Here is a 27,718-nt window from a genome sequence, read left to right as displayed (position 1 = left end):
ATGGTGAAGGGAAACCAACAGAAAGTGAAAGTGCTGGCAGTGCTAGGAAATGAAGATGATTAATTAAGAAGTACGAAGCAGGACACGGTTTGTCATCTATTGCACGGAATTAGGTCTTGCTGCTTCAGTAGTGAATACTATTTTAAGAGACAGTGCGCATATAAAAGAACATTTTAAAGGATCAATGCATTTAAGATCAACAGTGATCACAAAACAGCATTCATCTGCTACATCGAAGCTGGAAAAGCTATTAATAATATGGATGGAAAATCAGATTCAGAAGCAAGTGCCCCTGAGTCCAATGGCCATTCAAGCAAAAGCAAGATGAAGATATTAAGGATAAGTACACAAACCCCAAGCCAAATTCATGGTAAGCAACTGGTGGTTTAATAGGTTCAAGCATCGCTCTGGTTTACAAAACATTAAAGTATGCGGTGAAGTCGCCAGTGCCGATTCTGCAGCTGCAGAGAAATTTTGTGATGCGTTGTCAATAACCCCTCCTAAATCTCCACAGCCCTCAACTTCTGCAGCAGCGTGCTTATCAGCTGGAGAGTTAATTCTGGCAAGGAGGCTCAAAAGGTAAAACTTGCTGATGTTATGCCTGTCTCCTCTCTCTTTTTGTAATTTTGTACACTTTTGTAATTTTTCCTGTGCATGACATAAAAAAATTTAATAAATAATTCTATTTACATATTCGTCGAACACTTCTTTTTTGCTTCAATCAAATTCAGCATGCATAGTTGTGAGTGCTGCATAAGCATTTAGGGAAATTCCAACTTATATAGAGTTCTGCGGAACACAACCCTTACATAAGTCAGGGAGTGGCTGCATTCAAGTTAAAATTTATCAAGCTATGATTTTTGAAGTATCTTTTCATATACAGACACAGTATAACACAGTACTTCTACAACACGGTTTGCTCTAACAGTGATAAATTATGGCAATCCTCGCACAGCACTATACTTTTATAATATGGTTTTGCTCTTACACAGTTAAAGAATTACGGCAAACCTTGCGTAACACAGTATTTTTGAGCTTTTGTGCAAGGGAAACCCTTCTATTATGTTTAATGTAATTTTTAAACGTTTCGTTCTTTTTTATGAATTCCTGCTGTTGATTCGCTATTAGTCATTATGCAAAAAAAATTATTGGGAAATCCCCGTGTTAGGTACTGTGCTTGTTGAACATGTGGAAAAATTTATATTTCAAAGTTTTATTACTATTGGATAATGCCCCAACCCATCCAAAAGATTTAAGTCATCCAAACGTTGAAGTAATGTTCCTACCTCCTATTGCAACTACTTTAATTCAGCCATCAGATAAAGACATTACATCTACCTTTAAAACTCATTACATCAGAAAATTAGAATGGATTTTGGAAAAAAGTGATTCCGAATCTATTGAAGTAATGGAGGCATGGAAACATTTCTCAATGTGAACTTTATCGGAATTATAGCTTTATCATTCAAAGAAGTAAAACCATCAATTATTAAATGCATGTTATGTATGGCCAGAGTCAGTTCATTCAAGAAATATGCTCGAACCAGCAGAAAATGGAATCAGTGCAATAGTAGAACTTGCTAAGTCGTTTTGATGATATGACTACTGAGGATGTTCAAGAATTACTGGTAGAGAAAAGAGGCTGGCGAAGTGGTTGTGGTGGAAATGGGCTCTGAGGTAAAACAAATCAATTCAGAATGCAGATGAAAATTCTGAAGTTCCAAATTTTACATTAAAAAGCATATGGGAAGGCATAAAGTTAGCTGAGCAATTAGAATCTTATTTTTTGAATGCAGATTCTTTGACTGAAAGGAGCCCAGAGTTCAAAAGGGAATTTCAAAAATGCTTAGTTCCATACGATAAAATTTACAAAGATCTATCAAGCATTTATCTGCAGATTCTTAATGCGTGAAGAATCACTACTGATAATCAGATCAAGACTATTATTCCCTCTTGTTGCCTTCCGAACATGCTGATGTAGAAAACAATCATGCAATAAATCCACAAAAGCCTTGCTAGTGTGTGAGTGACCAACCCACAAATTCCAGTCAATATCTGGGAAATTAAAATCACCCATTATAAGACCCTCTGATTTACTGGCCCACTCTGTTTCCCTGTAGAGTTTCTTATTATACTCATCAGAGTCATTAGGCCTGTTGCACACTCCTACTCTCAATTTTGATCTCCCAATGCTTATGTCACACCAAACTGACTCGACACTGCACTGTCCAGCGATGTCGACTGGCTTCACTTCCTTGTATTTTATGTGTTTCTTAACTAATAGCATAACCCCTCCTCCCTTCCTATCCTGTCTGTCCTTTCTGTAGACGTTGTACTCCCCAAATTTCAGTTCTGCATTCCTTATATCTGTGTGACACCACATCTCTGATATCCAAATAATATCTGCCTTTGATGTTTTGAGCAATACCTCAAATTCATCAAATTTATTTACCAAACTCCTATCATTGGTGTATATGCAAGTATACATGCACCTGTTCCTATTCTTAGCTATCCTAACATAACCCATGTGTTTACTTGTACCGCAATGACTCCCAGCCATCTCTGAAATACCCTGCATCTTGTTTTCCAGGCTGCTGCTCATTCCGATAGAAGCAGTGCAAGAATCACTTTCACCTCTGCCAGTGGCTCAGTTAATCTATTAGTCCTTGTATCCCCCCCAAGCTAGCAGTTTTCTGACCCACCGAACACTGCCTCAATAGCATCAGTAAATATTCTTGCACCCTTTCTATTTTAGTGTATCCCATGCCTGTAGAAGCGGTCTCTCCTGTTAACAAGTGCAGAGCAGGCTGAAAAAAATTCTATCCCTTGAGCCTTGCACAATCTTTCCAGAGCTGAATTGATCGACAAGGCTCTCATCATATACTCCCTCCTATCGTGTCTTTCAAATTCAACCCTAATTCATGGCTTTCTTTCAACAGTGATCTGTACTTGTTAAGTAATTCCGCTGGTCTCCTACTCTTAATATCATTAGTGTCAACATGTACAACTATATCACCTTTTGTGCCCTTAAAGATGATCATTGTGGGATTTTTTTTTTTTTTTTAAATGTATGGCTGCTGAAGCTGATGCTGTTCTAGTAGCATGGATCGGCTGAGGGTTGCCAAAGGAAGAAACTGCCTTCACAACCAATGTTTACTTTGTTTGTTTGTTTTTCCTCTATCTTCTAGTTTCTGTGTCAGTAGGCTTCTAACTTCTCAGCTAGTCTATGCTACTAGAATAACATGGGTTTCAACAGACAGAAATTTCTTCATCTCTGATCACAATGGACTTTGTTGACAGCCTCCTGAGTAGCATTAGTGTGGTGCTTATGAAAACTGTCTTTTCATGCCATGTGAAAAAATGACTTGGTTTGAATTCCATCAAGAATGGAGGAATTTTTATGGGGTGGTGCAGGGTTTCTTTTGTCTTTTAACTCCCCCTTTTTTTTTTATCAATCAAACAAGGCTGTGAGACAACAGAATACATGCAGTTTACAGCCATTATATACAAATGCCTAGTTGCTTTGGTGCTAAAATAAAAACCCCCATTAACTATTTCTTCCCCCATGCCAACTGTCTTCTGGCTTACTGACCCTTGATCAGGTGTCAAAAGTCAGCGCTGGCCCTGCGGAAAACACTCATTGGGCTAGGCTGCCTTCCCCTGCACTCCAGTTCTAGGCAAACCCCTCCCATCCATAATGCCTGAGGAAGGTGATCTGCCTTAACCTGTTCATGGTGCTAGCCATGAATACATTGTGAGGGCAATGGAAGAATTATACTTTTTTTCAATGAAAATGAAAGCATTATACTATATTTCTTTCAATGAAAGAAGTATAATGCAGGCTGCAAAATCAACATCAGAAGATGTACACTAACAGGCATCCATTAATGATCTGTACAACATATCCACATATGTATTTCCTAAAAATATAATATACAGAACTGAAAACATGTGAAGAAGTTTTTTCTATTGACAGTTACCTGTCTGTGGTATTTTTATAGGATTACCATAAAAAAGTACAACATGCATTAAAAAGCAGAGGTCCTGTGCTTTTACAAAAATTAGTATACACTAATTTTTAGTAATTAGTAATTCAACTTGGCAGTCTCAAATCAAAACTCCTCAGGAATATTGCTTTAAAATTCTTGTTAACTTAGGATGGGGTATCAAAAATTTCGTACCCTGACCTAGATAAAAAATCAGTAGGAAGATGCCATTTTTAATGTAAGTTATCTACATATTCAATAACTAACCTGTGAAATTTCATTCTTGTAGGTGATTGTACACCAGAGGTAGAGCCCAGAATCTGAGGAAGGAGGCTATGGTTGACAAAGTGGAGTATCGAACAGTGATCAAGTTCCTGCATTTGCAGGGAAAGAAAGCTCAGGAAATTGACGAAGAAATGAAAGCTGTGTATAGGCAGAATTGTCCATCCTGTGACCACTGTAAAAAAGTGGAAACGGGAGCTCCAGTACGGTTGTACAACTGTCTTTGACGAGCCAAGAGAAGGCAGGCCATCAACATCCACAGACGGTGAGACGGTTGCAAAGGTTGAGCAGCTGATGATGAATGACAGACGTGTGACAATTCATTTCATCGCAAATGCAGTGGGAATTAGTTATGGGTCTGCCACAGTATTTTACATGACCATCTGCATGTCTAAGGTCTCCACACGATGGGTTCCGAGATTGCTGACGCCTTTGCAGAAGCAATGTCGAATGCAGTGTTCTCACCAACTGTTGGATTTGTGTAATGCAGATGTTGAGAACTTTTTTGATCAGTTGATGACAAATGACCAATGCTGAGTATACCAGTATGATCCGGAGACTAAAAGACATGTCAAAGCAGTGGCTTTGATTCATCTCAGGAAGTCATCAATGAAGTGGAATCGTGGTTTCAGGCAAAAAGTATGGACTTCTATGATCAAGGCATTAAACAACTGATCCATAGACGGGAGAAATGTGTTACTATACATGGAGAGTACATAGAAAAGGATTAAAGTTCCTATGAAGTTTCACCTTTCTAGGGCTATTATTTCTAGGTAAGGTTACGAACTTTTTGATATCCCCTCGTAAGTTACCATTTCTGCTCGAGCGAAATCCAAGTGAGAGTTGGCAGGGAGCACATCAGCTGCTCATTCATTACATCAATTTACAAGACATTCACATGTGCTCCCCCCTCTCACCGAATCACTTTAACAATGTAAGTGTGACATAAAATGGAATTACAGTTGTGAATTGGTACAGTGGCCATTGTTATCAAAATTTTTTTTTAGAGTGTTTCAGTTTCCATTTTATTTTCAGAGAAGATATACATAAACTTTATTGAAAGTTTCAGCACTGTGCAAGTTGTGGTAATAAAATCAATTAACGAATAGCAAATAAGGATGCAATTTTAAAGCAGTCAGAACGTTCCCATAATAATGTTGCCACCTCTGGATTTACAATGGATATTCTGTTTTTTCTGCTCTTCTCCTGCTCAAAGCATAGTTTTTTTGGTTTTTTTTTGCAAAAAAAAAAAAAAAAAAAAACAAGTGAAACTACAGCTTTATCATTAAATTTTAAAATAATTCTCTGAATTTGAGTTTATTTTGTTTTTCATCTCTTATTAATGAATAAAATTCAAGTGTGCTAGTCTGTGTTGCAAAAAATATGTGGAATGCACAAAATGATGATATCACTGAGTATAAGTTGCATTTTTTTATCAAATGTAAAATTATTTTTTTTTTATCACATGCAATTATAATTTGATTTAATAATGTCCTTCACTAAGATGCCATAGAAATACAGTGTAGTGTTTAAGAAGACATGCATTCATTTCTGTTTTTTTTTTTTTTTTTTTTTCCAGTCCGGTCAGTGGTGGAAAACGTGATGCAATTAGACATTTGCAAACAAATAGCATAGGAACAGTGTGCAGTGCATATAAATAAATGTAAAAATAGACATTACATTTCAGAGTGAAGAGGTGCCTCCGTAGCCAGGTGGGAAGGAGCAGCAGTGCGTATCACATGCTTCTTGATTAGACCAGGGTTCGAGCCCGTCACCACCAAATACGGAGGATGCGGAAAGGTCAGGGAATGACCATCGCATATCCATGGAGCAATATGGCCTTAGTTGAAAATGCTCCTAAAAACAAAATAACAAACAACAAACGACAATCAGAGTGAAGATAATAGTGTCAAGTGCTATTTTTGCAAGGAAAAAACAAAAAAGAGGTTCTGGAGCAATCCCCTCCAGTGTATTATTGAAGATAATGAAATAGGTGGAGCAGTGGCTGTTTTTCAGGATCAGTTCTGGCAATTTTAGGGTGGAAACCTACCAGAAACTTATGAAATAAGACAGTTGATATAGAGTAGTCCTTGGTTGGGTTGATATGGAGTGGTCCTTGGTACTGACAAGTGCTGAAGGAAACTTGAAATATAACAATTTTTCTCAAATAATGCTTGTCATTTTAACAATTCATCCTAGTGATTCTAAATGTGAGGGGATTATTAGCCAGGTGAAAAAACAAACTCTGTTCCTATGAAGTGAATTACCAAAGTTTCTTGTAGTCAGAACTACTTTTGACTACAAGAAATTTGTTTTTGATACTGTGGCACATGGAAGACTATTATACAAATTGGAGCAGTATGGCATTAAGGGCAAGTTGTTACAATGGATAAAAGAATGGTTGAGTGGGAGAAGGCAGAGAGTGGTTATCAATGGACTCTTCATGGACTAATGTTATTATTGGATTTCCCCAGGGTTCAGTGTTGGGCCCATTGTTGTTCTATATTTATCAATGATATTGATGAAGGTCATCATCATCATCAGCCATTTTCAATCCACTGCAGGATGAAGGCCTCTCCAGCAACTCTCCAGTTCCTTCTGTTTTGAGCACTGGCCATCCATTTACTACTCAAAACCTCATGAATTTCATCTATCCATCTCCGCCTTTGTCTTCCAGGTTTTCTTCTAGCTCCTCTTGGGTACCATTCTGTTATTTTCTTAGTCCATCTGTCATCATGTCTTCGAGCTATGTGTCCTGCCCAAGACCATTTTAGTTCTTTAGTTTTGATAAGAATGTCCTTTACTTGAGTTTGCTGCCTAATCCATGTGTTTCTCTTCTTATCTAACAGTCTGATTCCCAATATAATTCGTTCCATTCTTCGCTGTGTAGTTCTTAGCTTCTCTTCCATTCTTTTGGTGAGTGCCCAAGTTTCACTTCCATAAGTCATGGTGGGGAGTATACATTGATTCATTATTTTACGTTTCAGACAAACTGGGATATTGCTCTTCAGTATGTGACTATATTTCCTGAATGCTATCCATCCAAAATTTATTCTTCTCTTGACTTCCAGCCATTTATCATTATTACAGCTAATAACTTGTCCCAGATAAGTATATGACTCCACCTTTTCAATTACTGCTCCTTCAATCATTATTTCCCTTTCTGTGGCATTCTTGTTTTAGCCATATTCATCTTTAGTCCAAAATCCTTACTAACTGTGCATAACTGATTAAGATTTTCCTCTAATTCTTTGGGATCGTGGCTTATGACCACAATGTCATCTGCAAATCGTAAATGCTTTAGGTACTCTCCGTTCACATTGACTCCTTTCTGCGACCAGTCTAATCTTCTGAAAGCTTCCTCAAGGGCAGCAGTAAACAGCTTCGGAGATATTGTGTCTCCTTGTCGAACTCCTTTCTCGATTTTAAATTTGCTACTGTCTTTGTCTAGTCTAATAAAGGATGTAGCACTCTCATATATTTTCTTCAAAATCATAATATATGGAGTATCTATGCCTTGTCTTTCCAGTGCCCGAAACATTGCCTTATGCTGTATGGAGTCAAATGCCTTTTCATAATCCACAAATGCCAGGCATAATGGTGTTTTGTATTCATTTGCTTTCTCCATTAGCTGTGATATTACGTGAAGGTGATCCATAGTTGAGAATCCTGTCCTAAAGCCAGCTTGCTCTTTCGGTTGATTCTCATCAAGTATTCTTTGTAATCTGTTAGTAATGACCCTTGTGAACAACTTGTACATGTGGGATAGCAAGCTAATTGGTCTATAATTTCCGATTTCTGATTTATCTCCTTTCTTATGCAGCAAAACTATGATTGCATTATTCCACTGCTTAGGCACCACACCTTTTCTAATGCACTTTGTGAGGAGCCTTGCCAGTTTTTGTGTTATGTCTCTTCTTCCCAATTTTAACAACTCTACAGTAACTTCATCTTCCCCCGGGGTTTTCCGATTCTTCATTTTCTTCAATGCATGTTCTACCTCATCAGGAAGAATATCGGGTATGTCGTATGTGTTGCTACTTTGCAATCCATCTTCCCCACTGCTGGTATTATTCCCTCGCTCCTTGTATAATTCTCTATTGTAGTCTTCTGCTATTTGAATTATGCCTTCTCTGCTGTTTATAAGTACACCATCGCTATTCTTCAGTTTCAGTATCATTTGTCTTTCTGTATTACTGCTCATGGCTGCTGATTTAAATCCTTTGTTTTCCCTTAATGCTTGTTCTACTTTTCTTGTGTTAAATCTTATTATGTCCTCTCTGAGTCTCTTTCTAATGGCTTTGCATAACTCAGTATACTCAATTTTCTCCCTGTCAGTGTTTTTCTTGCTCTTCATTTGTCGTCTTTGGTTCATCATGACAAGTGTTTCTTTACTAATTTTTTCTTCTTTGGATTTCTGTTTCCCTATAGGTTTCTTGGGCTTTATCACTTTCAGAAAGCTGTAATATTCCTCGTCGATATCTTGGTGCTGAGCAGTCTGCAGAAGCTCAAACTTGTTCTTAAGTTCCAGTACATACTGCTTTTTCTCCTCCTCTGTTATTTCAAAGACCTTTGTATTATTTACTCGAGTCAGTTTTTTCCTTTCCTTTCCTACATCTATATCAAGTGTACATCTTACCATTCTGTGATCACTTCCAACATTTACGTTATTCAGGACGGTAACATCATTCACAATATATCTTCTGTTAGTGAGGATGAAGTCGATTTCATTAGTTGTTAATCCATTTGGACTCTTCCATGTCCACTTTCTGTTCACCCTTTTCTTGAAAAAAGTGTTCATTACTGACAGTTCTTGAGATTCTGCAAATTCCACAAGTCTTTCACCTCTTTTATTTCTTTCACCAATTCCAAAATTTCCTATAATTCCTCTTTCTGCGCTGTTTTGCCTTTTTCCAACCTTAGCATTGAAGTCCCCCATAATAATACTGTAGTGGGTTTTCTGCTCATCTAGAAGACTCTCAATTTCAGTGTACATTTCTTCAACCTCTTCATCATCATGGTTCGATGTTGGTGCATAAATCATTATAATCTTTAGCTTGTACCTCTTAGAAATCTTGAATATTAGTCTTGACACCCTTGGTGATGTACTTTTGAATTCCAAAATGTTGTTTTTAAAATCTTTATGGACCAGAAACCCAACTCCACCTTCACTCCTTTCACTGTTTCCATTGGTGTACAGCAGATTTCCACTTGATAAACTTATAAGTGATTCATTTCTTCTTCTTGTTTCAGCCAAACCGATGATATTCCAATTCACATTTTCTAATTCCTTTTCCAGCTCTAATATCCTGTCTTCACCGATGAGTGATCGTACGTTATAACAGGCCAAGTTCAATTTCCGTGCCTGACCCTGATATTACACTCTGATAGACATTAACCCTGATATACCTTGATGAAGGTATATCAGGGTTAATGTCTAAGTTTGCAGACAATACGAAGGTTGGCAGGATTGTTAATGACAGTAATGATAGTATGCTACTGCAACAGGATCTGGAAAAGCTGAGCAGATGGGCTGAGGTGGCAACTGAAGTTTAACATTGACAAATGTAAAGTACTGCATATGGGTATATGTAGAATGAAAAGGACCTAGGGGTAATTGTGCAGTCAGATATAAAGTTTTCTGAGCAGTGCAAAAAGGCTGCAAGAATAGCTCATGGTGTCTTGTCAATAGTATACAGGAATTTTGCTTTCAGGGATAAGGGAGTGATTGTCTCCTTGCATAAGGCAATAGCCTGACACATGGTGTCAGGCTATTGCCTTATACAAGGAGACAATCACCTTGAGTACTGTATACAGGTCTGGAGGCCTCATTTTAGGAAAGATGTAGAGCTGCTGGAACGAGTACAGAGAAGGGCAACGAGATTGGTGAGCAGAACAATGGGTTGATGTTACTGAGAAAGGCTTAAGTTTTGCAAATTGCTGCTTCTGGAGACTAGAGAATACACCTCAATTAGATCACCTGCGAGGTGATCTAATTGAGGTGTATAAGGCCTTCAATGGATTGAGTAAGCTCACTGCTAATGGGATTCTTCCTCTTGCTCAGATTAAGTTCAAGGCAGAACTAGACAAACATTTGGAGTGAATGGATGGATGAAATGGGAATGGTGGTTTTTTTTTTTTTTTTCTTGTGATATGGGCTTTTTGTCAGTAATGGTCAGAAACTTTGCTAACAGGGATAAGGAGTTGATTATCCCCTTACACAAGGCCATGGTTAGGCTGCATTTTGAGTATTATATACACATCTGAAAGTCTCACTTCAAAATTATGTAGAACTTCCAAAACAGGTGCAGAGAAGAGCAACCAGATTGGTGAAGGGAACAAAAGGGTGCTCTTACCTAGAAAAGCTTCAGTTCTACAAATTGCAGTGTCTGGAGACAAGGCCGCTATAAAAATACCAGCACGTACACTCTTACTAGGAGCATTGTAAATAAATTTGATGTTTTTTTAGTACTGATTAAGTCATCAAATGCAGAGATAGCAGGGACATGGTGTCACTCATAAATATGGGATGCTGAATTTGAATATGGAGAGTACAATGTATACAGGCAGGACAGGAGGGATGGTGGGGTTGTGCTCTTAGTTAAGAAGTATATTAAATCTAAGGCAGTGCATCAAATCAGTAAGGGTGACCAGTGCAATCTCGAGTCAATTTGGTGTGTTTTAGGCCTAATAACTGTGATTAGTATACCAAATAGCTATACAGAGAAATAGTGGGCCAGTAAAGCAGAATGTCTTATAATAAAGGGTTTTAACTTTCCAGATGTTGACTGGAATTTGTGGGTTGGTCACTCACATACTAGCAAGACTTTTGTAGATTTTTTGGATGATTGTTTTCTACAGCAACAGGTTAGGCAACAAAAGGAAGCAAAACTCTTGATTTGGTTATCAGTGATCCTACATGCATTAGGAATTTAATTGAGTGTGCACATTACCATTCAGCTAGAATTTCATTTTTCAAATCACTGTTTAACTTACAAAAACCTCTGCAACTAACCCATATACTTGGAGATTGTAGCAGTTTCTTAGAACATTTTACTTACCTGAAAATGATCAACATTTATAGTCACTTTTAGACCTATTTCCTATAATGTATCCAGTCACTTCTAAACCAAAGTAACAGGTGCAATTTGGCCATTAAACCCCACTCCAACAATAACAACAGCATCCAGTTGGTATAAAAAACTTAGTAGCTTCCAAGATTAATTCCTTGAATGCTTCCCATTTGGAATTTGCTGTTGATAACATCATCAGTTGGTCCCACTGTATAGAATTTAAAAACTGTCTGAGACAACTGTAGTCACCTTTACAAAAGCAAAAACCCTTCCCTTTATCCCTGATAGTAGTTACATCTTTGAGTAAATCTCACATTAGTACACTGTGATCACTGCCAACTAGTGGTTCCTTTATCTGCAGCTTCTTAATGCATGAATAATCACTGCTGATAATCAGATCAAGAGTATTACTCCCTCTGGTTGCCTCTCGAACATGCTGCTTTAGAAAACAATCATCCAATAAATCCACAAAAGTCTTGCTAGTGTTGTGTGTGGCCAACCCACAAGTTCCAGTCTATATCTGGGAAGTTAAAATCCCCCATTATAAGACAATTTGATTTACTGGCCCACTATTTCTCTGTACAGCTGTTGTACTCATCAGAGTCATTAGGCCTATAACACACTTCTACTCTCAAAACTGCTCTGTCCACCCATGTCAACTAGATGCACTTCCTTAGATTTTGTGTGTTCCTTAACTAACAGCCTGATCCCTCCTCCTTTTATATCTTTTTTGTACTCCCCAAATTCCAGTTCTGTATTTCTTATCTCTGTGACACCATGTCTGTGATATCCCAACAGTATCTGCCTTTGATGTTTTGACCAGCACCTCAAATTCATCAAATTTATATACTTTACTCCTAGCATTGGTGTGCATGCATGTATACGTGCACCTATTCTAACTGTTAGTTATCTAACACAACCGATGTATTTACTTGTTCCACGATGACTCCCAGCAGTCCTTAAAATCCCCAGCACCCCACTTTCCAGGCTCCTTCTCATTCCATTGGAAACAAATGACATCGTAAGGTGGATAATTTTGCATGTTAAACTTTGACACAAATACATATAGAATATACAAATTATGCTGCTTTTATTTCTTTTAATTAAGTGAAGTCGTGAATTTACCTTATCTTAGCTGTATATCCTCCAGGTTTTTTTGATAAAATTTAGCATTGACCCCTTATTCATTTAATTTTTCATTTGAACGTTTCCAGTATTACAGACTTTACTCAGCATACTTAAACTTTGCATACTTAGGTAGAGGAAAATGTAGTTATGAAAGCAGCCAAAACTAGTGATGCTCCAGTCTTCCAAATGTGGGTTGATAAATATAAACCAACTACCATTAAACAGTTAATAGGACAGCAAGGAGAAAAAAGCAATGCAAAAAAATTAATGCAGTGGTTATTAATGTGGCATAAAAGACATTCAGGTGGGAAGAAACCTCCTCCTCCTGGTAAGTATTTTATTTGTTAAACCAGTGTTTCTCAACCTGTGTGCTACAGAAAATGCAAATAAAAAAAAATTAATAAATCCAAGTTTTTTAATAAAAATGAATTTAAAAAAAAATTGTTTATTTACCCTGTGCCGATCCGAGCCCCTTCCGGTGGTCAATGTGACATCACGTTTCATTTCTAGTAGTTGATCTGTTCACTTTTTTTCACCTTTTAATTCCTAGTACTAGAATTGTTCATCTTTATTCGGTCATTCTTATCACTTGAGAATCTCTCCCAGACTCCCTGCAGTGTATTTTGCAGTTGTATAAGTGCAACTTGTAAGCAGCATAGTAAGAAATTTTTTTGTGTTTTTATCTCTAAAACGTCTTATTCAGTTAATTCATATAGAACAGTTATTTTCAATTAACTGTATTAGTTTCTAGAAGTAACACATTTTTTTTAGAAATTATTAGCAGTGGATAAATATTTAGTGAAAGAAAATCAGAAGAGGCAACTTGATAATAACAAAAACAAAAATGAGCAACCACCAACATCAAAAAAGAAAACATGTAAATATGATAACGATGGGATTTTCTCATACTAGTACCCAAGATTGTCCTCAACCTTTATATGTGGTTTAATATTGTCGAATGAATCAATGGTGCCAGGCAAATTGCAGCTTCATTTTTCTACAAAACACAAGAATTTATCGTCCAAAACTATGGAGTATTTTAAAAGACTGCAGGCCTCTACTAAAAAGCAGGGTACAGAAATTTATAATATGGCTAAAATATCTCATAAAGTGCAAGAAGCCAGCTATTTAGTAGCTGAACTGTGACCAAAAAAAAATCCCACTTGATTGCTGAAAGTCTGATTTTACCAGCATGTCGGGTAATCATTAAAGTATTTTGGGAGTGTAAGCTGGGAAAAAAATAATGACAGTACCACTTTCGAACAGCACAATTAGCAGGTGTATAAAAGAAATGTCCGATGATATTGAAGAAAAAGTCGTTCAACATATTAATAATTTTGGGCGACTGTTTTAATTGCAAGTAGATAATTCTGCAGATATTAGCAGGAAAGCCCAATTAATAGCATTTGTCAGGATTTGGCGAAAACGACACAATTATTAGTTTTTTTTTTGTTGTTGTTGTAAAGAACTCACTGAAAGGATAACCGGCCAAGGTATTTTCGAAGTAATGAATAATTATTTACAAAATGTGGTTATTGCTTTGTGGAAGTCGAGTGTTTTCATTTGTACTGACGGTGCTCCCACGATCACAGGAGCACTAAAAGGATTTGTAAACTTAGTAAAACAGCACAATTCAAATATTATAATAATACACTGTTTTATACACATTGAAGTTCTAGTAGCAAAGACAGTTGTACCCGATTTAAAAACTTTGATCAAGCAGTTAAAATGGTCAATTATATTAAAACCTAGACCACAAATATTACGTATTTTCGGAAAATTATGTGAGGAACTGGAGTCTGATCATTTTTCTTTAAGAATGCGTACTAAGGTTTGGTGGCTATCAAAAGGAAATGTACTTAAGTGTGTGGATGAGTTGCATGAGGACATGCTCATTTTTTTCACTGGAGCAATCAGGAATTTGTGATTATTTAAGTGATGAAATTTAGTGCCTAAATTAGCTTTTCTGGCAGATTTATTCGTGCAGCTAAATAAATTTATCAGTATGCAAGACTCAGAGGAAAATTTTACTCACTTTTACTGACAAGTTGCTTGCCTTTAAAGAACAGTTGAGTATATGGAAAAATTATGTAAATGAAAAAAAATTTAGAAATGTTTCCCTTGACTGCAAAACGAATTATACTAAAATAATTAATGTAATAAGCAAAACATTAGAGCTGTTAAAGACAAAAATTGAGCATTACTTCCCATCCCTTGATACCAAAAAATATTTGTGGGTAAAAGGCCCATTTGCAACAAGAAACCTTCCAACATTAGAACTTAATTTGCAAGAGGAAGAAGAATTGGTTGAGATCCGTAGTGACCAGTTGCTGGAAATTCACTTTAATAACACTAATATTAGCAAATTTTGGATCAAAATTCAAAATGAATTTCCACGAATTTAGGAAAAGGCAATTAGAATTTTATTGCAGTTTTCAGCTTCCCACTTGTGTGAAACAGGGTTTTCTGCTTTAAACGAGATTAAACAATAAAAGAAAGAGATTAAAGTCAGTAGAAGAGGAGCTGAGAGGAAGCCTATCCACAATAAATCCTCATATTAAAAAACTGTGTGCCTCCATCAAACCCAACCGTCTCACTGATTATAATGTATATACAGTCCATTCCGGTTATTTGGGTCACATCGGGACTAGTGCATTTTGGCCCGATTAAGCGGCTGCCCCAATTATCCGAAGTTTCACGTAAATAGTTAAAAATACAATGTACCCCCCCCCCCCCTTACAGTTCACTGTACAATCAAATCACGTTACGACAAACTCACTATAGTAAAGTACCATTCACTATAAGATGTGTAGTACGCACCGGTCATTGCAATCACGTTTGTGAATTGAATTTTAATTTTATTAACCAGCGATTCTAATTAGAGAAAATAGGGGGAATATTATCCACAGGCTATAAAAGTAAAGATATATTATCACCAATTTACTCTTTATTACCTTACCAATTAAAAAATTAAATGATAAGTGAAAATCGGAAGAATATATGTGACAATCGGAATAATAAATACATACTGTAATATGTACATACTAGCTAGTTGACATTTCTGTTCACTGACATTTGTGGGTGGGGGTTAAAATTTAAAACAGTAAAAAGATAAGCAATCAATAACAAAGAACACGGCACACACAAATTGCAAGTAACACGATACACGCAAGTGAGAATGGCAAGTAACACGATACACGCAAGTGAGAATGGAGTAACGAGTTACAAAGCTTTAAAAATAGGAATGAAGAGAAGATTCTGAAAATTAATTTGTTTATATGATTGGAGATTTCATGGAAGTGTAAACACATTTCACCATAATAACCCACAGAATTTCAGCTGTCGGTATTATCTCAAATTCAGTAAGATCGAGTTTACTGTCCATTTTTGATAGAATTCGCTAACAGAAAAGCCCAATAAACAGGTGACTGCTAATTGTTTTTATTGTTTTATGGTTGTGACCTCCAGAATTTTGACTGAACCACGTGGTACTGTCGGAGACAATCGTATGGTAATCTCCAGTGCTGCGGTCTCCTGCCCCAATTAAATGGCATGCTGTCCCAATTAAGCGAAGTAAACCCTGGCTATTTTCTCGATTGGTTTCTGTTTATTAAGATTTTCCCCAAATAAATGGCTGCCCCGATTAACCAGTGGCCCAAATAAACTGGAAATCCACTGTATATATTTTTTTTTATATTCAGTAGACTCTATTTTCCGGGATAGATGGTAAAAAAAATTTCCCAGATAATCGATTTCCCGGTTAATACAAAAATACACTAAGTCCCTGACATAAGTAAGAGTACGTTGCAGGTCTTCTTACATAAGTTGAGTTTTACGAACTCGAGAATGACTAATATAATATTGCTACTATATCCCCGATATGCCAAAATTACAAAGACCACAATATCCTCAGAAGAACGAAGAAAAATAGTTATACATTTTTAATTAGTTCAATTACATTATCTGGGGACAGTGGTGAAGTAGCCGAAGTGGCACATAAAAAAAGAAAACATAAAAGGAAGAAAAAACACAATGTTATTGTACTGTCAAAACTGATATGTGTTTCATAGCCTTGGTTATTATAGTTGACTTCATTGGTGCCAATCCTTTCACCGCTTCTCGTATTCTGTCTAACATAACGTAAGTCAGAAGCTACATAAGTCCCAACAGAAATAACTCCCAGTTTGTGATTATATGTGTATATATACAGTCAGACCTCTATATAATGAAATCGATTGTTCCCTTGAAAAAAATTCGTTATACATAAATTTCGTTATGAACAAATATGACCTTTTCAACAATAAAAAATACTGTGAATTCAGAAATATAGTAAAAGATGGGAAAGAAGTAGGAATGAATAAATTTTCTAACAACAATTTATTAATGCATTCATAAAAACAAATGACTACTTAACTTCAGTTTTTTATTACCAGCCATATTTGCAACCAAGAGTGTTTCCTTACTATTTTTACCACCTAAACATTTATCACCTTTAAAAGTCAGTGTCTTGTTTGGCAAACATTTAAAAAATAGACGTTTATTTAAAGTTAAATGTCTTTGGACTCATAGTCCTCCATAATTTTTTTCAAAACTGTTTCTTTCCAATGGGTATAGTCTTCTTTGATTGCAACTCCACTTTCATCAGAAATAGCTTTTTCGAGCAAGCCATGATGCTCTTTAAATTTGTCCAGCTAACCAGAACTTGCTTGGAATGTTTTATGCCCTAGAAAAGATGCATACTCCATAGCCTTTTCTTTTATTGATAGCCCTGATATTGGCTTGGCATGTTTTAGTCTCGAATCAACTTTATCCACTTAAAAACTGCTTCATCTACATCTTCCCAAAGGCATAGTTTTGCACGCTTTCAACTGGGTCCTGTTTCCTCAAACAGTTTGAGAATCGAAATGGGGTTTTTCTGATTGGTTGACACGCTACTGGCAGGGACATCAAATTTTAAAGCAATTTCTTTTTTTTTTTTCTTTAATGGCGCAATCTTCACTATTAAGCACTTCCACTTTTTCACGCTACACTCAAAGATTTTCTCTTAGACACTGTAAGGTTACTTGCACAGCAGTTGAAACAAAGCTGAAATTAGGGACCACCTGTAGTTAACACAACAGATGAAATTTAGTGAAAGTGTGGATGACTCATTTCTTCGAAACAACAGATGAATTTCCCAGATAAAGGAAAATCACTCTCTCCTAATTCTCTAATAGGATGCTTACGGTAGGAAATAGGTTGACCAGAGCCAATTCCCACATCAGAAATATGCCTTAATCTTTGCCAATGGCTGTGGATAGCTGACCAGTGGGACTTCCCAGCATAGTAATATATAAGTTGTATAGGTTTTACTTCTTTTTAGCCATTGCTGACCGACTGCTGGGTAAAGGCCTCTCCCAAACTTTTTTCAAACATCTTTTTCTATCCCATGCCATGTTTGGCCAATTTCCTCCTGCAGGGTTTTACAGCACCATTAAATTTTAAAATGTTTTAGCTCTTAATTCGTGGAATTAAACCCTGTAGCTGTTAAAAGCTAAAGGGATTAATGCTTAATCCTTTTAGCTCTTAATTTGTGCTTTCTACATAATCAGATTTATTGCCTAAAGGCCAGTGGTGCGAACAATGCATACCCAGGTCTATCGAAATCAGTTCGTTATATGGAAATTTTCTTTGTTATACAGAAACTATTTTCGATGTAATGACCGGAGGGGGGGATCAAAAAAGTTTGCTACATAGAAAATTTCGCTATATGGAAGTTCGTTTAAAAGAGATCCGACTATATATATAGATAGATATGTATTATGTATACTGTATATATTATAAATATATAATATATGTGGATATGTAATATGTATGGTTAAGTAAGGCTAAATGCAACTGGGCATAATATTTTTAAGAGTTATAATTATCCTTATAATATTGGTGTGAAAACACCATAGACAACTCTTAAAGGGAAAAAACTATGAAAATAGTGTAAGGGCATCATTTCAACTGTTTCTCATTGTGCCTGTCTTTCACATCGAGTTACCATGTATTGCACTACCTCGAATACGTAACGCTTCACTAATAGAAAAGGCTATTGTTACTTATTCTCAGTGGGCGCCATCACCCAGACGGCAACATATCAAGGCTTTGTTGGCCTTTTGGCCTTTCGTCAGTGGGTGGGCAGGCACCCTGTTATTGCTATATGAGATAAAGTTGAAATGATGCCCTTTACACTATTTTCGTAGTTTTTCCCTTTAAGAGTTGTCTATGGTGTTTTTACACCGATATTATATAGATAATTATAACTCTTAAAAATATTATGCCCAGTTGCATTTAGTCTTACTTAAACATTATCATGTACACCTTTTGGCATCTCTCATATTGTGGGAGGAATCTTCACAACTGGGTTGTCATGTTTGCAACATGATAACTCGTTGTGAAGGATGAGCACATTATGAGATATAGTTGAAATGATGCCCTTTACACTACTTTTGTAGTTTTCCCTTTAAGAGTTGTCTATGGTGTTTTTACACTGATATTATATAGTATTATATTCGAGTATAATGGTGATTGTAGCATGCCACAAAATTTTAGTGTCTTGAAAAGTGTGCTGCAACAACTAAAAGGTTGAGAAACAGAGTTGAGAAACATTGGAAATAAACATTTTAGGCATTCAGTTCATGTGTATGTTTAAATGATTTATTCCTTCTTTGTATTAAACTGAAAGAAGGAATAAATCATTTAAACATACACATGAACTGAATGCCTAAAATGTTTATTTCCAATCAGACATTTCACAGTACTTTACTTCCACTTCGTCAGTGACTGCAAAGACAGCAAATAAATAGGAATAGAGTTAAATTACTATATTTTATATTAATTGCATGTATATAGCTAAAATTAAAAGATAAGACCAGTTAAAGTTTGATTTGATTTTTGATGAAATTTCTGGAATGTATACTTACTCTCATTGCTAATTCACCATTATATTTGCAAAATTCTAAAATCTGAATGGTTAAAACTTCGTTTTAACATCAAATTTGTAAATTTCATTTATTTCATTGTGATTTGTTTTTGCAGAAAACATAAGTAGTGGCACCCAGAACCAGAAATATAATCCCAACTTATACCACTTGCCTGTCATATTAAATTTCTTGATCTAATACCAGATACCAGGTTAAACTCTTTTTTTTTTTTTCTTTTTTTTTTTGTCGTTGTTGTTGATACTGGGTAAGCTTGTTTCCTTTTCTTCTGTTTGGTGTTATTATTACTATTAACAGTATTAATTGCAAAAGGGCATGTGTATTGAAAACAGCCATGTTAACGTTTTTAAAAATACTCTTAGCCTAAATTAAAACAGATTTAAACATTTTGGCAGCAACCGCTTCAACAACAAGGATGCAGCTCACCATCTATCCCAACCCCCACTCCCACCACTAAGGAGATCCTAGAGATTGCTCAAAGGCTGAGGAGTTAACTGTACTACCACCTTTGAACCAGAAGATTGAACCTTGAAATGAATTATGACTAATAAGATATGCTTTCAACTTACAAGGTCTCCAAATTTATTTCTCTTGAATTACACAAGGTACAGAGGTGGCACTTGCCTTACTTTTCAACATGGTCTCCTAGAAGATGCACACATTTTTCACACCTGTTCTTCCAGGTTAAAGGCCACAGCAGAGCTTTCTTTCGTTGTACATTCGGCCAACTAGTAAATGGCAGAAGCAGCTGCTTTTCAGCTTGGAAATATTCTGCCATGAAGAGCATCCTTCATTGCTGGGAACAGTCAGAAGTCGCTAGGTGAAAGGTTAGGCGAGTATGGAGAATGTGGTATAACCTTGGTGTTGTTTTCTTTAAAAATTTTTTTAAAAAATAGACCAGTTAAGGTTTGATTTGATTTTTGATGACATATCTGAAATGTATACTTACTCTCATTGCTAATTCACCATTATATTTGCAAAATTCTAAAATCTGAATGGTTAAAACTTAGTTTTAACATCAAATCATTCAGAACGATGGTGTGAATGATTGTCCTGATGGAAATGAATGTGATTCAGTCTGTGTAGATATTTTTTTGAAACGCTGGGAAGAACTTTTTCTTCAGAACTTCTTTGTATAAGTTTACTGTTACTGTAATGCACTTGGGTGCACAATGTGTAAGTATTACTTCATCAATATCCCAGAAAACAGCAGCTATCATTTTCTCTGCACTTGTAGCAATGTGGAACTTTATTGGCCAGTGACAAATTAGTGTGTTTCCATTGGACAGACTGACATTTAGTTTCTGGATTGAAGAGTGGAACCCGTGCATCATCCATCGTGACAATTGATGAAAAGATCCATTCGCTGCAGTATATTGTGTGAGCATTGCTTGACACGATTGTCTTTTTGTGTGTGTGTGTCTTCTTGATGGGTGAAAGACATCGTTTTAAGTATTATAAATATAGTATACTGTTTAGGGTGTTGTTATCAAAGTGACATACTGAATTGTGCTGCCATCTTCTGAAAACATTCAGTACTAATATTCAGTTAGACTAAAAGCAGTCACACACATGCACTTAAATTATTTTGTGAGAAGTAAATTTGGAGATTTTATAACTTGAACGCACTTTGTATTATGACATTTTTTAGAACAATCTTATCTGCATTACTGTTATTATACACCAGCAGTAACAAGATTATAAAACTTTTGCAGTATATATAGCCCTCAAAGCTATATATACTGAAAAAACAGTTATTTAGATAACTGGTTATTTAGATCACATAGATTAAATCTGTGGTTTTCTGTTATTTGTAACAGTAAGTAGTGACCATAACAAAAAGTACTCGTTCCCTGAATTTAATCCAGAATCAAATCTAAACTTTGTTGATCTAACTTTTAATTTCAGCTTCATGTAATTAATATATGATTAGTATTAGTAGTGGCAAATGATTTAAAAAAAAACAAACTTATAGAGCATTGGCCAAAAAAAAAAAAAAAAAGAAGATAAATAAATAACTTTTCCACATCACCTTTCCATCTCCAGTAGTTTGTCTAATTCTTTAAATTCATTCGCATTACCAATTTATGCAACAGAATGAAAGTTTGAGCAAGAGAAAAAATGCCATCAGCATTGAGCTTGCTCAATCCATTCAAATCCTCAAACACCACAATCACATCTCTTTGCAAGGGCCTAGTTTCTAAACATTACAATTTGCAGAACTGAAGCCTTTCTTAGAGCACACTTTTGTTCCTCTCACCACATTGCACTTTTCTGCACCCATTCCAGAATATCTACATCATTCCTAAAATGAAGCCTCCAGACCTGTATGCCGTACTCAAGGTGCAGCCTAGCCATTGCCTTGTATGGTGGAATAATCACATCCTTATCCCTGCTAGCAGTATTCCTGTATGTCATTGACAATACCTTGTGAGCTGTCTTGCAGCCTGACTGCACAATTATCCTCAGGTCTTTTTCATTTTCCATTATCTTAATTGTAGTACCACACATTTGGTGTATTAGTCTGGGATTACTGCTACCTGTATGCCTTGCATTTGTCAATGTTTCAGTGTCAACTACCAGCTCTCAGCCCATCCGTTTAATTTTTTCTAGAACTTGTTGCAGTAACATAACTTGATTACTGTGATTAACCACCCAGCCAACCTTTTTTGTCATCTGCAGATTTAGACATCAAGTCTGATATACCTTCATCAATATCATTAATAAAGGTAGAAAACAACAATGGGCCTAGCAATAAAGCCTGGAAGGACCCAACTAATAACTCCACATAGAGCAGTGTCCATTGATAAACACATTGTCCTCTCCTATTCAACCATCTCTTTATCCAAAGCAGTAACCTGCCTATGATGCCACACTGTTGAAATTTGCACAGCAGTCTTTTATGTGCAACAGTATCAAAAGGTTTCCTGAACTCTTTGGATATCAAAAAAAATTTTTTTTTTTTTAAATTTTTATTTATTTTTTGCATCCAGTTCCTTCGTTACTACATTACATGATCCAGTCAAATTTGTCAGAACAGATAACCCTTTAACAAATCCATGCCATGCCTACAATATAACTGCATTCCTGTCTGGTCCTGCATTACTTCTTTAACCAGTGACTCCATTATTCACTGGAAAAGAAGTTAAACTAACAGGTCTGTAATTATTCACGTCACTCTTTGATATCCCTCTTTGTGAATTAGGGATACATGTGCACATCACCACTCCGCTGGGACCATCCCTGAATCCAAAGATGCTCTCATAATTAAGGCTTCGTGTTTGGATAGATACCATCCACCTCCCCAAGTGACTTTTTTGTGTTTAGTTTCAACAGTTTCTCTTACACTTTCCTCTTGGTTATCATAAAATCATTTAGTTTCCCTTTAGAGCTTGATAAACTTCTGACATTACCTTCGCTAAAGAATTCTTCCTGTTTGAATGCAGATGCACAATATGTATTTAGTTTGTTGGCAACCTGAGTGAATCATTAATAGTTAAACTGTTTATATCAAGATGATCAATGTGATTCATTCCCTTCCTTCTAGTATTTAAACATGTAAAGAAGTATTTGCTGTTTATATTTGTATTCTTTTCCAGAGCCTTCTCATGATCTGCCTTAGCTTGCCTGACCTCTTTTGTGACTATTGCAGACTAATTTATATTTACTGTAGATTCTGTATTACCTGATAATTTATATGCATCCTATGCATTTTTCTTCTACCACAAATCTCGTTAGTTCATCTCACATCTATTTGTGTCTGAGGTTTAAACAATATTTCTTAGTTGGTATGAAAAGCCTAGTGGCTTCTATGATTACTTCCCTGAATGCGTCTCATTTAGAATTTGCTGTTGCTAAAAACGTCATTTGACCTTATCGTATAGAATATAAAAACTCTGAGATCGCTGTAGTCACCTTTCCTTTACTCTTGACAATAGTTACCTTTTTAATGATGTAATTAACATATGATCATTTAAGTCTGTTTCTGTTTATTTTCTGTTTTTGCAGTGACTAGCATATTACTGAATGTCTGTTTATTTTTGTTTGGAAATAAACAGGTATTTCATTCAGACATGGGTAGAAATGTTTTACTTCTTTCAATTTATTTTTTCCTATGCACCATGCTGCTTAAACAATATCAATAATACTATTATTGAATTTATTATTTTTGGTTTTGTTAAGTAAAAATTAGTTTTTTTCTTTTAATTGCTTTTATTAAGCTAATTATTTTCATTTTTGTATTTATGTAAATTTTTAGCTAGATTTGGTTCTCAAGATGATGGCTCATCCTTCAAGGCTGCTTTACTGTCAGGTCCTCCTGGTGTTGGTAAAACAACCACAGCACAGTTAGCATGTAAGGTGAATGCCCTTTTTCTTCAATGTGATGCAAATTTATGTAAATTGTGGGTAACAGTGACTCCTAAAAACTCAAAAATTGTGTTCACGTTCCTGTAAAAATTCTTAGAAACTTTCTTTTTTAGGTTTTGTTTATGTAAGCCGAGATGCCTGTTTATTTTGCAGCCAAAAAAATTATAAAATACAGTCATTTGCTTAACAGACATTAAATTAATATATATAACTGCCAATACTATGCATATCTGACTAAAATATATGCACATGTACTTAATTACTGTCTGCGGATACATACTTCACTTCACTCATGCATGCATGGATTAAGCACAGGCAGGTGATTGGTTGGTGTTAATCATGGGCATAATCAAATGATTAGTAATTGAGAGATTTTAATAATTGAAATTTTTTCCTAAACAATTTTTATTTAATGATTAAATTTAATAATTACATCATGATTAATCAAAATAATTATTTTCTTCTAAACAGTTAGTCACTCTTTACAATCATGATCTGCTCAACCATGGAATATTGTTCCCACATCTGGAATAGAGACCCAAAGCCTCCATATTGCAGATACTATACAAAGAGGACAGCCAAATTAACATATTTGTGGCTACCTATATTTAAGAGAGTGCATCCAATGTACCATAATTTTGGAATGTTGATAAACATTAACATTCTGATATCCTGAGCATTCTGGGAAGTTGGTAAATAATTTCTGAAAAGTAAAAGCTTGGAATTCATAACTAAAAGTGTTCACTTTTAGTTATGAATTCCAAGCTTTTGCTATGTGCTGAACTGTAAATCAGAACAAATCTTAATTTTATAAAAGTTTATTCATGTACATGAACTAATATCAACACAAGCAAAGAAAAAATAACTGTGTGCCAAATCTCCAAACAAAAACCAAGTGTTACTGCAAAGAGTCCAGTCAGTGTGCTAATATTTGAATAAGTTATTAATTTTCATGTGCCTTTACTTCTATGGCACTTGTTCATTGACCGCTCAGATGACCACTGTTATGTAACAGCACACTTCATAAGTGCCTTTTGAACTCATATGTGACAGCACATCACTTTCAGCACCTTTTGATACTTATCTATATAGGCAGTGAACGTGTTAATGATCCATGTCCTATGAACTCTATCCACTCTCTCTGTCTCATAGAAGTTTCTGCTGTTGCCTTCCATGGGCGTTCTTCTGAATTGGCACCTGTAATTACACCATTCACTTTGGAACAACCTCCCAAAACTTTAAATCTACAGAAATCGAAGTTCTGTTATCACAAGTATATTTTGTCTTCTCAGCCTTCAAATCATGTGCTGAGTACTATAGGTCGTAATACCTTTTGTGTTTGAGGTTTTCAAAAAAAAAATCATTTGTTAAAAATTTTCAGTAAGTTCATTTGAATTTAGAATTAAAGTGAAAATTTGGCTGGTTTAGCAAAAAAAAAAGACATAAAGAAATCCACTTTAAAAAGGTTGAGTTGCATGTGAATAAAATTTGCAGCACGTAAAAAAAAAAAAAATTACAATAATTAATTCAGCACTGAAATTTATCCAAAAAATAAGTATGTATAAAAATGTACATCTCTTCCAGCCTCAATCTTTTTTTTCCAAAGGAATATTTCAACTCTGTGTGAATAATAAGGAAAGAAAGAAAAGGTATCTTCCAAATGCAGTTGGACCTCTCTTTAACAAACTTTCATATGGTGAATGTTTTTTTTTTATTTCCCCTTGGTCATTACATTGAAAATAATTTCCTTGTAATGAAGAAAATTTTCATATAACAAACTGATTTTGAGAGACCTGGTTTCACCGTTGCTCACCTCTGGCCTTCAGGCAACAGAGCTGATCTTTTAGAAAGCAAGAAGAAAGCTACTGTACCGAGAAGTCGAGTTGGTCAGCTGCTATCTATGTATCCACAGTCATTGGCAAAGATTAAGGCATAACCTGACATGGACATTGGCTCCGGTCAATCTGTTTTCTACTGTAAGCATCCTATTAAAGAATAAGGAGAGAATGGTTTTCCTTTATCCCAGAAATTCATATGTTGTTTTGCAGAAATGAGTCATCCACACTTCACTAAATTTCACTTTTCTCTGTTTATGGTAGGTTCAAGTGGCCCCTAAATCAGTTTTGTTTTAGCCGCTGTGGAAGTAACCTAACAATGTCTAAGAGGAAATTCTTGAGTGTAGTGGAAAAAGTGGAAGTGCCTAATAGTGTAAATTGGGGTGTTAAAAAATTGATGAAATCACTTTAAAATTTGGTATCCCTGCCTGTATGTGTCAACCATTCTGAAAAACTATGTTTTGATTCTCAAACTGTTTGAGGAAACGGGACCCAGTCAGAAGTATGCAAAATTATGCCTGTATGATGAAGTAGATGAAGCCATTTTTAAGTGAGTGAAGTTGATTCAAGACCAAAGCATGCTGATATCAGGGCCATTAATAAAAGAAAAAGCTATGGAGTATGCATCTTTTCTAGGACATAAAACATTCCAAGCCAGTCTGGTTGGTTGCACAAATTTAAAAAGTGCCATGGCTTATGTGAAAGAGTTTTTCTGGTGAAAGTGGAGTTGTAATCGAAGAAGACTATACCCATTGGAAAGAAACAGTTTTGAAAAAAATTATAGTGAACTATGAGCCCAAAGACATTCAACGTTGATGAAACAGGTCTATTTTTTAAATCTTGCCGAACAAGACACTGACTTTTAAAGGTGATAAATGTTTAGGTGGTAAAAATAGTAAGAAGAAAATTACAGTCTTAGTTGGTTATATGGCTGGTAATAGGGCAAAAGTAAACAACCCTGATGTTTCAAAGGAGTAAAGTCATTATAGAGTTGGACTACAACAAAAAAATCTTGGGTGACATGTGAAAATTTTGGACAGTGGATTTTAAATTTAATTAGAAAGATGTCAAAAGAAAATAGTAAAATCACATTGATTGTCGACAACTGCCCACCTTCACTTGGTAATTTCAAAACTTACAAGTGTGAAGCTCACTTTTTCCAAATACCTTGTCTAAACTGCAGCCAATGGACTGAGGCATTATCAAGAATTTGAAAATGCATTACCGTAGGTGCATACTGAGAATAGAAACCACCTATAGATTCTGTTATAGATTTGCAGATGTGCATATCAGAGTTTGCGAAAGTGTGTAGTCAAGATATGATGGAAACAACGATTAAGAATTGTTAAAAGCAGGTTTTGCTAAAATGCCAATTAACAGCGAGGAGAGAGATGAACTACTATAAGATATTCAGCAATCTTGGGAAGAATTCCAAGCGAGAGGTTTGATGAGTGGAAAAATTGTTCTTGATGAATCATTAGGAGTTGATAAGGATGTCATGGTAGCTGAATATCCGAGTGACTCCAACATTTTGGAAAGTATTCAAAGAACTAGTGACAATATCGATGATAAGTTGGATGAAAATGAGGGCTAAAAGTGTACTAATATATTGTGTGCATCAAGTAATTTGTCATTTTTAATATGATGTTAAGATATTAATAAATTAATTGTTTTAAAATGTTGGAAAATTTATTCATTCCACTTATTTCTGATTTATATCCCATCTTTTTCTATATTTCTGAATGTCGAATTACAGTATTTTTCATTGTTGAAAAGGTCATATTTCTTTATAATGAAATTTCTGCTTAACAGATTTTTTCAAGCGAACAATCGATTTTGTTATATAGAGGTACAACTGTATTTATATGATGTTGTGTGACCCTTACAAAATGATTTAAGTTACAAAGAGTGTAAGAAGATTAAGTGTGTATTCTGCATTCTGATGTGCAAATATCAGAACTTGAAGAAAGTGTTGATGGTCTTGAAGGAATTAAAATGAGTTACCCTTTAAGCACTCAGCTGCTCAGTTAAGTACTAGAGCTCACACTCTCACATTAGATAATACAGAGGCATCTCCC

At 35.6% G+C, this 27,718-nt stretch overlaps 1 protein-coding gene across 4 annotated transcripts in view; it reads left to right on the top strand.

Moving 5' to 3' along the window:
- The window catches only part of Gnf1 (germ line transcription factor 1), a 397,251-nt gene that overhangs the window by 178,883 nt on the left and 190,650 nt on the right, over nucleotides 1–27,718 (top strand). For all 4 annotated transcript variants that reach the window (XM_090376044.1, XM_090376043.1, XM_090376042.1 and 1 more), the window contains 2 exons: nucleotides 12,599–12,797; nucleotides 23,696–23,796. In XM_090376044.1, coding sequence (XP_090232170.1) covers nucleotides 12,599–12,797; nucleotides 23,696–23,796 — 300 coding nt within the window. The remainder of the gene's footprint in view (nucleotides 1–12,598; nucleotides 12,798–23,695; nucleotides 23,797–27,718) is intronic.

This window comes from Mastigoproctus giganteus, chromosome 6 (genome assembly GCF_048544385.1).
Source record: "Mastigoproctus giganteus isolate SK-2022 chromosome 6, ASM4854438v1, whole genome shotgun sequence".
Classification (NCBI taxonomy): domain Eukaryota; kingdom Metazoa; phylum Arthropoda; class Arachnida; order Uropygi; family Thelyphonidae; genus Mastigoproctus; species Mastigoproctus giganteus.
Note: the sequence above shows the minus strand (reverse complement) of the source record. Positions and strands in the feature narration are given on the sequence as shown.